The sequence below is a fragment of the Setaria italica genome, chromosome V, assembly GCF_000263155.2.
Source record: "Setaria italica strain Yugu1 chromosome V, Setaria_italica_v2.0, whole genome shotgun sequence".
In the NCBI taxonomy this organism is placed as follows: Eukaryota; Viridiplantae; Streptophyta; class Magnoliopsida; order Poales; family Poaceae; genus Setaria; species Setaria italica.
Window position 1 is genome coordinate 28,828,331 of NC_028454.1, and position 14,203 is coordinate 28,842,533.

The 14,203-nt window shown below is 45.2% G+C and overlaps 1 protein-coding gene and 1 pseudogene across 1 annotated transcript; one reads left to right on the forward strand and one right to left on the reverse strand.

Moving 5' to 3' along the window:
- Nucleotides 1–406: 406 nt before the first annotated feature.
- On the reverse strand, nucleotides 407–7,748 carry LOC101768560 (zinc finger CCCH domain-containing protein 8). The gene is made up of 12 exons (XM_004969114.3): nucleotides 7,257–7,748; nucleotides 5,806–6,047; nucleotides 3,397–3,450; nucleotides 3,227–3,325; nucleotides 3,078–3,137; nucleotides 2,784–2,993; nucleotides 2,348–2,385; nucleotides 2,193–2,239; nucleotides 1,401–1,534; nucleotides 1,218–1,268; nucleotides 966–1,109; nucleotides 407–818 (listed from the first exon to the last, which is right to left on the reverse strand). Exons 1-12 carry the CDS (start codon nucleotides 7,615–7,617, stop codon nucleotides 648–650), a joined length of 1,611 nt encoding a protein of 536 aa, XP_004969171.1. The 5' UTR covers nucleotides 7,618–7,748; the 3' UTR covers nucleotides 407–647.
- A 1,670-nt stretch (nucleotides 7,749–9,418) lies between these two features.
- LOC101769231 lies at nucleotides 9,419–12,663 on the forward strand (annotated as a pseudogene).
- Nucleotides 12,664–14,203: the final 1,540 nt, after the last annotated feature.

Below are 14,203 nucleotides of genomic sequence, written 5' to 3' on the forward strand. Positions count from 1 at the left end.
GAGATGTGACGAAGCACACAGTGGCAACAGCAGGCGCCACACCCAGCGGAGGACGCGACAATCAGGCAAAACCCAGCGGGCTGCTGCCGATTTAATTTTGACCGCAGCGCATTCTGAGCCGCCTCCTGCCCATCATCAGGCCATTACCCTACTCAGCCGTGCAGCCTTCAGAGCGCCACATGGAGCCAACCGGACACGGCCGCCCTACGCGTGTACGAGACGCGCAGCACGGTGTGAGTGCGCTGGGCACCTCGGCATGGCATCGATCTGGCCTCTGGCAGCTCCAGGTCCGGCCCTCACCATCTCTGCAATGCAGCTACAGTGCCCTCATACTCAGGCAGAGCCAAAGAATGCTCTTCAATGCGAAGTTACGTACGGCCGGGCAATGCGTACAACGAAGCACAGGTGCGTAGTGGCAAAGCCAAAGAATGCGTTGCTGCAATATGGCAACATGACCATTATGTGCCAGGTTACTGTTATCTACGGCAACAAACGAAGGTAACTCGCTAGCACCACCAGCACTGCTCCGATAGACTCTTCTTCCGGTGGTACTCAAACTTCACAGCTCAGAAGCCCATCAAGACCCAGACAACCATCAACCCGACAGCGCGTTTCGCTATGTATTACAAGTCCGAGGCAGGTGGCAATCACGGGACGACGCTCCCTTCCTTTGCTTCACCTTCTTTCTTCTCCTCATCTTCTTTTCCGGCTGCCTGCAGCTTGGCAATAGCCTCCTGTGGGGGAGGGTGGTCGAACTTGCAGTGCGCGCCATACCTGCACGTGCCAGACCTCATGTAGAAGGCACAGGCCTCGGCGCCCTGCGTAGGCACCAGTGAAGCGTCAGTTTGAGTTAACATTAGAAGTCCCAGCTGAGAACCAGCGTACAACACAAAAGCTTTCTTTCCGGTGAGAATGAACATAGAGGTCACAACAATTGATGCTGTAATATAGTCTAGCAACGTTACCTCTCTCCTTGGAAGGCCAGCAAGAGTAAGTGTCACAGGCTGCTCAGGATCCCAGTTTCCGTTGGCACCAGGTTCAGAGCGGTTCATAGGATGGTGAAACTTGCATTTCTGAGAATACTTGCAAAATCCTGTCTTCATGTAAAACTGCAATACACCAAAATGAGAAAAGGACAAAAAGCTCAAATAAGCACAATAAATCAAGCACATAGATGAACTGAATTAGACATTTAAGGAGATGGTCATGCCACATACATCACAAACAGTCTCTCCAGGTCTCTGAGGATATATTGGCACAGGTTCAATCTGTGTTTTACAAAAAGAAAGCATATCTTAGTCTGCACTAGGTCATTTTTAGATTCTTATAGGCTATACAGTAGCCCTGTATGGAACATACAGCACCACTTTGCCATTTTTAGATTCTTAGTCTACACTTACCGGCACATGAGTCACATGAAAATCAAAGCTTTGCAGAACATTTGTAGCCGGGTTTAACATCGGCGCCGAGATAATGGGTGCTGGAGTAGGAAGAGTAGTTTGAACCAGTGGAGCTATCAATGCTATATCCACAACTGTGCATGGCACAAAACAATATCAGAAAAAAAAAAGGGTATAACAACGATTCCAGATGTGTAAAAAGTTGCATCAAAATTGGATGCCATGCAATTGAAGCACTAATGCTGCTGTGACATTGAAGTTGATAAGTACCAGTCTAAACATCGAAAATGGAATGAAAAATTATCTTGTAATCGCTGTCTGAAATTTTGTGGTATAAGGTCAAGATGTTTTATCATGACAACCAAAAGCAGCTAGATGAAAATGGCCACAACCGCAAGAGACTGTCAGTGTCCACAAAACCTAAGCTAATGAGTAACAGACACTTAAGCAAAATTTTGAAGTGTTCCTAGCATAACTTCATGTGTTTTTATCATAACCTCACAACAGAACATATAATATCAGAAGTTCCGGTTCTGTCTTTTCTATACTATTAAGACTTTCTAGAACCTCTAACTTAATGTCAGTGCAAGCTTTTGCTTTCAGCATGATCTGTACATGGCAAGGCTTCTGTTCAACAGGGTCAAGCCAATACATTGCAGGCTAAGTTATGACATTGATTAGAGTGAGCTCCTCATGGTTTTTCTCTATCCTCCCGACAGTAACACAACAAAAACAGAACAAAATGACCCATAGCTTAACTTGAGCAAATGATTAGTTATGAAAAAAATGAACCTGGCCGATAAGGATGGTTGAAGCGACAAATAGAACCATATTTGCAGCTGTAAAAGCACAGCAGGAAAAACAGTCAGATCCCTCCAAACTTTTATTCGGAAGAGGCAAAGGCAACTAAGATGGTGAATTAGTGATCCTGTTGGAGAAGAAGGTACCTGCCTGTCTTCATATAAAACGAGCAGTCCACTTCACCCTGCAATATGGGAGAAGAGGTATTAAGCAATACAAGCTACTTGGGTAGTCAATGTAAAATGTAGTATTAAACTTTAGTTTAGTGACATGTGAAAAGATACTCTAGCAGACGGTACTTTGAGAGAACTAAGAACAAGGAGAGTTGTAGAGAGATAACAATTTGCACTCATCAAAACCTCTAAACCGAGCCTGGATTACCGACAGAATCTCCAGTAGGCATAGAGCATGTTTTACCTTGTTACTTTACTGCATATTTTGCAACAGACTTATTGATACGGTTTCCAAATGAAAAACATGAATAAAACCGGAACTTACTGTATCTAGTGCCACCATAAGACAGGTACAGAAATAAAGTTTACTGCTCTAGCTAAAGTAAAACACCACTTGGTAAACACATACTGGTCTTATAGGAAGCCCCTTTGGGTTATGTGCCTCAGATGGGGCAGTTGGTGCATGCATCTTTGCTGGAACCAGATCATCAGCTGCACCAATGTGTGCTGCTGCATCAGTTGTTGCTGTATATATGGTTTCCTTTGCAATCACGGATGGCATTGGGTGATTGAACTTGCAATTTGCACCAAATTTGCATTTGCCTGTTTTTGCATAGAACTGAAATGAAGGACACTTAAGCATTGCACAATGAAAACAATAAAGATAATTGATGATAATAAAAGATGCAAAGGTAGATCTTACGGAACAAACAGGCTCAGAAGGCCTCACTGGTAAGATGGCGCTATCGGCGATTAGAGAATGCTGTATTTCAGGAAAGCAGAGTCATTGAGACTTCATCATGGAGGATTAAAAAAATCTAATAGGCTAGTCAACAAAAATAATTAACTTACTTCATTGTCTGTTCCAGCCTCTAGTGCATTCACCTTTTCCTTTGGATGGTTGAACTTGCATCTGGATTTAAATCTACATGTATTAGACTTCACGAGATACTGCAAAGTCAAGAACAATATTATGAATATCAAATCAAACAGATTCTAAAACAAGAATATGAATTGCTTACAGGACAATCAGGTTCCCCTGGTCGCTCAGGATAATAATCTTCAACGTTTGGGACCTGCAAAAGTAATCCAGGAAAAAAATCATTCAGAGGATTACAAGACAGAAGGCACAATTACATAAAATTATGGTGATTATTCCAGAAGGCACCAAATAAATATGGAAAGGGAAACCAAGTAATAGTCAAGGAAATTTCAAAAAGTGACTCCAGAAACAGCATTCCCATGAAAGTGCGACTGTTTTTAGCTACTAGGCATGCCCCCACATAAATAGTTGCTTTTGTCAATGTTTATCAGCACTTCAGCTGATTAAGTATTAGTTAAACATTGTTTAATGGAAGCGACAGCAAGAATTGTAGTAGTGAGAGCAAGGCACAGGCACGCAGCTTTGTAGTGCAGATGCAAATGCACAAGGAGTCACTTGTCCAGCATGATGAAGCTAGAATAAATGCATAGACTGGAACCAGGTCATGTTGAACCAAAAGTGACAAAAAGACAATGGATGGCATGTAATGATTTTGAGTCAATGTTCTGCAGCACAATGGTGAGGAATAAAGCCAAGGCATGCAATTCAGAAGGAAATAAAACAGCAACATGGAGTTGGAGGAATACACATGGTAGGAGTAGTGTACCATGGCTCTTACAGCAATAAGGTGCTTAGGCAAGGAGATTCCATACATGATGGTACACATGCTCACTTGTCAAGAGAAAAGAAAATTAATATAGAAAATAGAGGGAAGACTGGGCTTTCCTAAACTAGTCCAGCCCACCACCCTTTCTAAGAATCCTAACTCATGCACCTATTCTGAGAAAGAGATAATCCAAGCCTTGCGATCCACCCATCCCAATTGGGCAAATTGCTAGCAGCAACGACGCTATAGCGTGTCGCCAGCAGCAATCGAACACAGAGAGAGGGAGCTGTAGCAAATCTGCCATGCCTATAACAACTCCTGCCACCGTCCCTGTCCAGATCAAGCATCGCCACTGCCCCATCCAAATCGACGACCACTGAAGCCGGCAGGGACAGGGGAAACATAGGTCGATTGGCCCTGCTGAGTAAAGATTTCCTGGCCGGTCTTTCTCTCTTCTCCTTCCCTCCCACCCCTGCCCACTCTCACTGTTTTTGGCAAGTTTATTTTATTTTTCTAGAACATCCAGAAGAGCAGCATATCTCCGTATTAAAGAAAGAGAGCATTGGACAGATTATATGTACCCCTCCGCAAGGAAGAGTACATACACACGCACACAATCATACACAGGCACACCACACACTCAAGTGAGGAATTTCAGAACATGATACAAACTATATTAATCTTTTTATTCGTGAATTAAACAGAGACATCTCCTTTTGTCGAAGAGAATAGAGGGACAAAAGTTCTTTTTTCCTTTTTAAAAATAGAACATTATAAATCAAAATATGGACAAGCCTACACAGAAGTAGGCTTGACTGAACTATGGTAAGAACTTGGCTTCTTCGCCGTACAGGTCACCAACAACAGTACTAGAGAGGGAGAGAGAACGCGAATAGCTCAATATACAAAAAAAAAGTGAAATGGAAGTTAACTTAAAGACAAGCACAGCACCAAATGCATCCTTAGATTGTTGATTAGTAAACATTTGCTAGTGGCATAGCATTGGCGTAGGCATTACTTCAATCTCAACCTAGATTACTGTAGAAAATAAGCAATGTATAGAGTATATATATTCAGTAACAAACACTGTACAATATTTCAAAAAACTACGAGTTGGGGACCATGCGTCAAAGAGCGGTGCTTCAATGCTATTCTATAAATGCTGACTTGGGGATACTTTAGTCACTTTTGCAGCTTTCATGATTGTGCATAAAAATCCAAACCAAGTATTTTACCAACCATATGTTCCCACTTTGCATACTACTACTCACAAGGGATTGGTAACAACTCTATGAGTCTATGTGAAAAATTCTTTGCTAAGAGAAAATAAATCTTGAAAATCCACGCGGGCCCTCTCGACCATCGAGAGGCTACCCTGCCAGGTGCAGCTAGATGATCTATCTTGTTTTATAAAAAAAATATCTTGAAAATCCTCGTGAGCTCTCTCGACCATGATTGAATGGCTACCCTGCAAAGTGCAGCTAGATGATCTAGTTTGTTTTATAAAAAAAATGTGTTGTTGCAATGCATCTGTTTAACACTTCAATGCAGAAATAGAGGCCAGCTACCTGTGTAACCTTCTATTCATGTGGCCATACCTAATTCCCAACTAACAGTAATGCAAGCATGGTTTTGCAAATAACATGGATAAAGCCATAAAGATTTTTTTTTTCTCAAACGATAGAGCCGTAAAGATACGCACCACGAAAAAAACATACCAGAATTAACATTTGAAATAATAAAATATATAGATTGCTACAAATAATAATGACAGATAGTCACCTCTTTCCAGTTTGGAACCCCACCCTCTGGAACCCATTGTGGATGGTCAAATTTGCAGGCCTCTCCATACTTACAGGTTCTGGTCCTCATATAGAAGGCACAGTCCTTTTCCCTTGGTCGTTGTGGATATATAGGAAGGCTGCTTTCGAGCCTAGGGCGTTTAGCCATAGTATTTGGTGAATATAAAGCCTCATTCTGGGCAACAGTACTATGACTTCCCATAAAAGATTGATGATAGAGAGCTATAGTACATATACAAAAGAACTTTATAAGCCATCTGTATTAGGCAACCATATACTGAAAATAATCACAAAGTACTTACATGAATGAAAGCATAGCTATCCAATGTAAAAGTAATACTAGTATAAGGGAAAATCCTAGATCTAATGCTATGTCTGAGAACCTCTTGGTATCACTCACTTTAGAAGTACTCCAATAGTGTAACTTGTTATGTTTCGTTACAGTAGAATAGCAATAATCAAGTACGTTTATAGCTGGTAGCTAACCTCAAAATTGGCCTGGATTTATTCAATAGAAAAAATGTGATAGCTTTTTCAAATTCAAAATCACACGCCCAAAGGTCTAAACTAGATTCAAAATCACATGACCAAAGGTCTGAACTCGCAGTATTCTGTTTTCTGGTACAGTTACTACCTAGCATTACCAAGGCTCTTCCCTGTTCGAATATTATTACCATTGTTGTTCTAAGCTTATTCCATACACAAAGGTCTCAGATAGTCAGATGTTTGAAAAGGACAAAACTAAAACAAAGTTCAATGCAAACAAAACTGATCTCAGCCTACTTTGGAACTCCTTTAGAAGCTTCGCGACTCAAGCACCTTCAGAGAACTAGGCTGGTGATCCTCTTGTCCTTAATTGCTCAGATCATTCGCAAAGGACCCTTTAGATCCATGAAACTACAATCTACACAACATTTACATAAATACTTTCAAACAACCCAACACCTGAGAGGCTATAAGGCTATGAGACAAGCAGTATATATAAGTCGAAGGTAATGGCACTGCTGATACTAAATTGTGCAGTTACTGCCGTTCTCTATTCTCTGCTGTGTTTCAATGTAAGTTTCATGTACCCTCGCAATTCCACGAAGCATAATATACTGTTGGTAATTACTTTATATATTTAGTAGATCAGTACGAGCTACATTAACGCTAACAACACCTGACCGATAATTCATAGGATCCATAACTTATATACAGCCTACCAACATATGCTCCAAATGCCACTGCCAATGGTCAATGGATCATCGTACATTCGTACTACAGTAGTAAGTTTCAGATTAACAAAGCAGCCATACGTTCATACACCACGGTAACCACGACCAGGAAACAAATCGCCCACGCCCCTCCCGTACATCGGCCAGCATTGTCCGATGAGCACACTGGGAAACGCCTTACACCAACCGAAACAGGGGAGATGGCAGCTCTCACCTTCCGCGGATCGCCTCGCACCGAAGCGCGAATCGAAAGCACCAACGCGCGAGTCGAAGGCGCCGATGTGCGAGTCGAAGGCGCCAACGTGCGAGTCGAAGGCGCCAACGTGCGAGTCGAAGGCGCCCACGCCAGAGTCGAAAGCGCCGACGTGCGAGTCGAAGGCACCGACGCCATAGTCGAAAGCGCCGACGTGCGAATCGAAGGCGCTGACGTCGGCGGAGGAGGGGTAGGGCGGCGGGGTGCCGGTGTAACGGGCCGCGATGAGGTCGACCTCAAGGTCTGAGTACCGCGGCGGCGGCAGCGCGCCGTCGCCGCCCGGCAAGGCGCCGCGGGAGTACGGGTAGAGGGGGTCCGACATCACGGGCGGCTAGGGTTTCCTCTCGCGCCGCGGTGTGGGGAGGGAGGCGCCGCTCTGCCCCTGAGAGTGGAAAGCCTTTATCAGGCTCGCGCTTGCGCAGGCACGCAGACGCACTCAGCACTCACACGAAAACTGTTCTGCTCCTTTCCGTTTTTCTCTTCTCACAATCACCCCAATCCGGCATTCCGGCGTCCCTCGGTAATTTACTGCGGTTTTCACTAAATAAAACATTTTCTTAACTTTTTTTATCATATTAAATTTTGTGAATGCATTTTTTACTTCGTCTGCTCCAACTGAGTAGAATCATTTGATTAATGTTGTTTGGTTGGAGGTAAGTAGGAGAATGGGATGGGAGTTTGTTTATAAATCGGAAAATTATAGCGTATATCATAATAAGCAATGCAAATGCAAATGCATTTATCTTTCACTCAAAACACATTCCCCAACCAATTATCATTTCTCCAACGAAATGATGGGTGGTAGTTGACCCTCTGAACTTTCATACCCACCTTCTTCCCAACCCTCACCAAAACTCCTACTACCGTCACAAAATATTGGATATATATTGCTTCTTTAAACTCCCAATTTTAATTCCCTTCACAAACAAATAAGAGTTTGGGACTAAAAAATCAAAGTCTCACCTTAATTCTCTCTATCAACTAATATCCATAATTTCCCTCCTCTCTTTCCAAGTGGTTACCAGATGCTCTCTAAGATAATTGTTGAGAGAGGATTAAAGTTTTATACAAACCTAGAAATCTATTCGTTTGTTTGGTGGGACAAAGAACAAGTGGAAGTTTAGAGTGACAATTCCCACTAATAACTTACTGAAGTGGTAATTGGAAGGGTATCATGATTTAAGTGAAAGATGACCATTCATCCTAACTTATATGGTATAATTTCCATTCTCAAACACACGACTAAATAGAGGATTAGAATCCTCCTTTAAACTCTCAATCTTAATTTCATCGGAAACCAAACAAGATATTTGGACTATTCCCTCATCTGCACCTTTAATTTTTAATATCTTTTCACGTTGCTTGCCAACCACGTCATTAAGATTTTAGGATTCTTGAGTTTGCGCTAATATAAAACTTCAAGAAAATTTCTCGGTGGAAGATTGACCAACAATGGATGCAAGTACAAAGGATGACAATTGGATCCGTGGTTGTATGCACCAAGAGGTTCCGCACTGATGGGTATAGGTGTGGGTACAAAATCATGCCCGCGTACTGGTAAGATCGGGTATAAGAAACAAAATCAAGCTAGAGTAGCTGTAGGTGCCACTGGTTATTTGGTTATATTGGTTAAAAGTGCATTTTAGTGTTGTTAGTATGATCTTATTTAGATATAGAGTCAAAAGTGAACTTTAGTGCTGTTCAGTCTCACATCGTTGATCCATGATTTATGATAGGATATATGAATGGTATTTGAAATATTATGCACTACTTATTTTACTAATACGGCCGAAGCTTCATGGTTTTTTTTTTGATAAAGCTGCTGAAAGAAAAACACAGTCACACCGAAGATTTTAGGCCATGCAACTTTGCTCGGCCCACCGCAGGAGCCCACCCGGCCACAGAACTACACAAGCAACGGCCAACGGGCCCAACTCAACCGGGATCCCGTCCTCATCCTCTTGTGACCTTCCTTCTCCCTTTCTCACTCGATAGGCGGCGGCGGCGGCGGCGGCGGCGCGGAGGCCCGTGGCGATCATCGGGCATGGCAGGCTGGCGGGTGGCTGGTGCTCGCGCCGTTCTTCGTCGGCTTAGCGCGGCGTCGAAGACGGTGGGGAGGCGCGATGGCGGTGTACTCACAGCCATCTGTAGCAGCAGCGAAAATGCTCCGTCCGGTTTTGGTGCGCGCGTGATTTCCCTCTAACTCTAGTGCTTCATGATGTTCTTGTATTCATACCACCCTAGCTTCGATCTGAACCCTCGGCAACTTAGGCTTGCTGTAATTTGAAGATGCTAATAGTGTCTGTTTGGGCTGATAATAACTATATCAAAGGATCAGGCTTTCCCCCTTCGGATTCTGTTTATTTAGTCAGTTGTTGTTCGGATTGTTGATGCTTTGAAATAAACTTTGTCCTTATTTCACCATTTGATATGGGTGCTATGACCCTTATAGCTTCAAATGGTACCGATCTCTCCACGAGAAGTGAAATGTTATTCCAATCTATCCATCAAGTACTAGTGCTGGCTTATTTCACAGTTTCTTAGGCTCTGTTTGGCATGGCTCCAACTCTGGGTGGAGCTGCTCCACTCCAGAACTCCACGTGGAGCCAGCTCCGCTCCAAAACTCCAGAACAAAAATGAGGTGTTTGGCTAGATGGGTGCTCTCAGCTCCAAAAAAAGATCGATTTCAGTGTGGATTGCCATTGTTGCCCCCCAATTAAGGCCCCACTTGTCATCCTCTCTATCCCATCTTCTTCTTCCCCTTTTTCCACTGCACTGTGCCGCACACGGGAGACCCTCCACGAGCGGCAGGGTGGGTAGCGACGGGGCGGCGGGTGGCGACGGGCGACGACAGGCGGCGGGGTGGGTGGCGACGGGCGACGACGGGCGGCGGGCGGCGACGGGCGGCCGGCAACGACGGGCGGCGGGTGGCGACGGGCGAAGACGGGCGGCGGGCGGCGACGGGCAACGGGCGCGGCGACGGGCGGCGGCGGGCGGCGACGGGCGCGGCGGCGGGCGGCGACGGGCGACGGGCGACGACAGGCGGCGGGGCCGGCCGGCCACGGGGGCGGCGACGGGCAAGGCTCTGGCGGCGAGTGGGGCTCGGGAGAATAGAAGGGAGGATAGAATGAAACGTTTTTTTGTGTAACCAGTGGCATTGGTGGGTAATTACCGACCAACTCCACGAGAAGGTTCAACAGAGAGGTTTCTGGAGCAGCAAAAGAGGTGCTCCAAAACTCCACCTCCATTTGCACTACAGCTCCATGGAGTTGGCAACTCCATAGAGTTTTGGAGTTGGGGTGTTTGGCTGAATTTTTTGATAGAGTTGCTGGAGTTTAGGAGTGGAGCCGTGCCAAACAGGGCCTTAGTATGCGTCTTTGTTCAGAAATATTTTTTAGCTAATCTTAACTATGTTGCATTAGTGCAGGTCAATGTGCAAATTTATTCAGGGTACAAGCCTTTGCCTCAAGGAGTATTCCAGTAAACTTACATCAGCTGATCCGCAATGCTGTAATTCACTTGTCTCATGTTGCTTTATATGGTTATGACTATATATTTTGTAAGGATAATAAGAAAGGAACAGCCATACTAAAGGATGTGTGTTTCTCTTTCTGGTGCAGCCAGATGTCTTTTATATAAGAATTAATTTGAACTTTGCAATCATTTCCGTTTGATACCAGCAGAAAATGCTTAACAAAATACTTTTGTCATTGTTCAGTTATGTGGTGGGTGTCATATTGGTATTCCCATCACTTCGCTTGCATCTCCTGCATGTTCTATGTATGGGGCAAAAATTACATTGTCATTTTGTATTAAGTTTCTAGCTAACTATTTATATGGACTTGGCATTTAGTTGCAGGGAATATCAACTACAAGGAACTGCTTGCAGATGATGCTATGGTTCCTATTTCTTCTCCTTTGACACCTCAACTGGGTGACGCTGAAGAAATTGACAAAAAGGGGGATGTGGTTAAGCGACTAAAGGTCCAAGCCATAAAAAAGATATCAAATAGGTAACAACACTGTAGTACTAGTTATATCTTTCCATGAAACTATTTATTGGCTATGTGAGTATATTGCTGATGGCATATCTATTAATGTGGAAAATATCATAAATTTGCTGCATTTAGACTTTGTGTTCTTTGAAATAGCTAAATATGGCTTCATGAGGTATCAGTGGTTATGTCATCATCAACAACAAAAACATTTTGTCCCGAGCCTTTCAATGGTCACAGGGATGCAAGTTGCTGATTCTATGTTGCTGAGTGTCTGTTTCTAGAAGCTGCACTAATGGCTTAACTTCGGTTCAATTTGAATTACTAAAAACACTTGACAATAGTACTAAGCATATATGGTAACAGAGAAGGAGGTTGCACAAATTTCATCAATTGATACACCGCATGTTACTTTTACTGTAATTTATATCATTAAGAGATGTTTTTATCTCTGATTTTCTTAAGCTTTTTGGCTGTTTTAGAGCCCAAAGAAGGTGAATCTAGTAGCAAAGCTGATCCGAGGTATGTGTGTGGAAGATGCCTTGTTGCAGCTGCAAGTGACAGTTAAAAAGGGTTGCCAAAACTGTTTACCAGGTCCTCTTTAGTGAACGTTTGACTGCTCAACTGCTTCCCTTGGTACGTAGTGTCAGAATGACCAAAGTCGTCTTTCATCAGTATTATATCGTACTAATTACTGCAGGTGATCCATTCTGCTCGTGCAAATGCAGCCCACAACCACGGATTGGATCCTGATAAGCTTATTGTTGGTAAGGTTTTTAAACAAAGCATGTGCCATCCCCTATATTTATTATAAACTAAGTACTTTCCTGTAACCTTTCAAAACTGCAGAGTAGGCCTTTGTGGAAAAGGGACTTTACCTGAAGAGGCTGTCTTACCATGCCAAGGGGAGCTGTGGTGTTATGGTGCGACCAAGGTGTAGATTGACAGTGGTGGTTAGAGAAGCTACAGCCGAGGAAGAGGGAAAGATTGCCAAACTCAGGGTGAGCAACTACAAGAAGCTAACTAGAAAGGAGCGGCAGCTTATGCCACATCGGCTCATCGAGGTTAGCCCAAGGTGGGCCCGCAAGAGGAAAGAAGAGACTAGTGCTACAGCGTAGTGCTAGTTTCTGTAATGCAGTGTCTGCCTTCATTCACCGTTTTGCACTTGGAAACAGCTAGAATTTGCCAAAGAACAATAATGTCTCTTACATGAGATAATTCAGGATCTGGTTTGCTTGCTGAGCCAGCCTTGTTCTATTTGTTTGTTTCATCTGCATGAAACCTGTCAAGATATTGCATGTTACCTTGACTGTAGGACAGTGTGTTTTACCAACGGTTTTCTTATACAATCAATTTGTTTTGTTTGACCGGTCTGACTCGGTCTGTTTCTCCTGCTTGCCCTCATTATCTGGGCAAGCGCCAATTTGTTCGTACTCTTTTCATAGCACAATCATTTATTCATCTGGTTGCATCATAAAGAGTTGATGACAGCCTCAGGACTCCTTGTTTAAGCTGTCCTTTTTTTTTTGTCATACTTATCAACATGTATGATGTGAACCTTACCGAGTTACTATCTTAGCCACTAGTTAAACGACCTTGTGACTTGTGAGTGTATTGATGCTGGATAAGTCTTGTTGTTGGTCCTTGTGGTCCATGTGGAGCTGCAGCTGGTCTTTGTGGGGCTGCAGTCCTTGTGGGGCTGCAGCTGCTTGGCTAGCCCTTGTGCTGCTGTCCTTGAGGGGCTACAGCTGTTTTGTTGACTGGAGGACAGTGGGGCTGCAACATATGCTTGCTGCAGCACCACTTTTGTTGACTATTTTTAGGGTAGGATAGTCCTAGGCATCTTAGACTAAATAGGACAACATCAAAAAGACATCTTAGACTAGCATATGCCTTGATGCTTGGCTGGTTGGCTACTTGGCCAGCTATAAATATGTATCCCCAACCCTTGGTTGGACATGGTACTGTGGAAAGAAAACCCAGAAAATTGCCCCAACTCTTCCTAGTGCCATCCTCTCGATGAGAGTTACAGTTCAGATCCTAACAACTGGTATCAGAGTCGTACTATCCTGTAGCTTGAACATCTCCTACTCACAACCCTCCCCAGCCACCTTTCGTCCCCAGCCGGTAGGAGAAGCACCGGCTGTCCCTGCTCACTCCTCTCCCTCTACGCAGACGAGCGGCAGCTCGTCGGAAGCAGCCTCTTCCCCACGCAGCCCCCCGGTGGCGCGCTATGTCCGCAGGACAATCTCAGCACTCGGTCGCCTTGAGCGCACGGCGTCGGCAGGAGGCCGAGCTCGCTGCGGCAGAGGAGCGTACCCGAGTGGTGGCGGAGACCGTTGCGGCGGCGGCAGAGCTGGCTGCAGCAAGGGCGGAAGCGGAAGCGGCGGCCGCGGCAGATGCCGCACGTGCGGCGGCAGCGGAGCTCGAGACTCTACGTGGCGGTAGCATCAGCAGCGCTACCTCTGCCGATGGCGGTACCGATGTAGAGCTCGTGCTAGCAAGGGAGGCGGCACAGGAACGGGTGGCGCAGTGGGCAGCCGAGCACCCCCGCGGGCGCGGCGGCGGCAGCCCAGACAGGCGTGCACGCGCCGGCGGCGCTCCAGGCGGGGGCGCGCGCGACGATCGTGTTCCTGGCGGACATGGTGACCACGACTTCCAGGGCGACCCGCACATCGACCTCGCACTAGAGGTCCAGGGATTGCGGGAGAGGGCTGCCCAGCTGAAAGCGGAGATGGAGTTCGATCGGTGGCGCGGCGGCCGGGCGACGGAGAGTGCGGCCCTTACAGGCAGCGTGGCTCTCCCTCTCCGGACCGCCGTCATGGTCGCCACGGGGCCCATGCTGTTGCCAGGGAAGTCGGCCCCGGTGGTGGGTGGCCTACCCTCACCAAGACCAACTACGTCGAGTGGGCC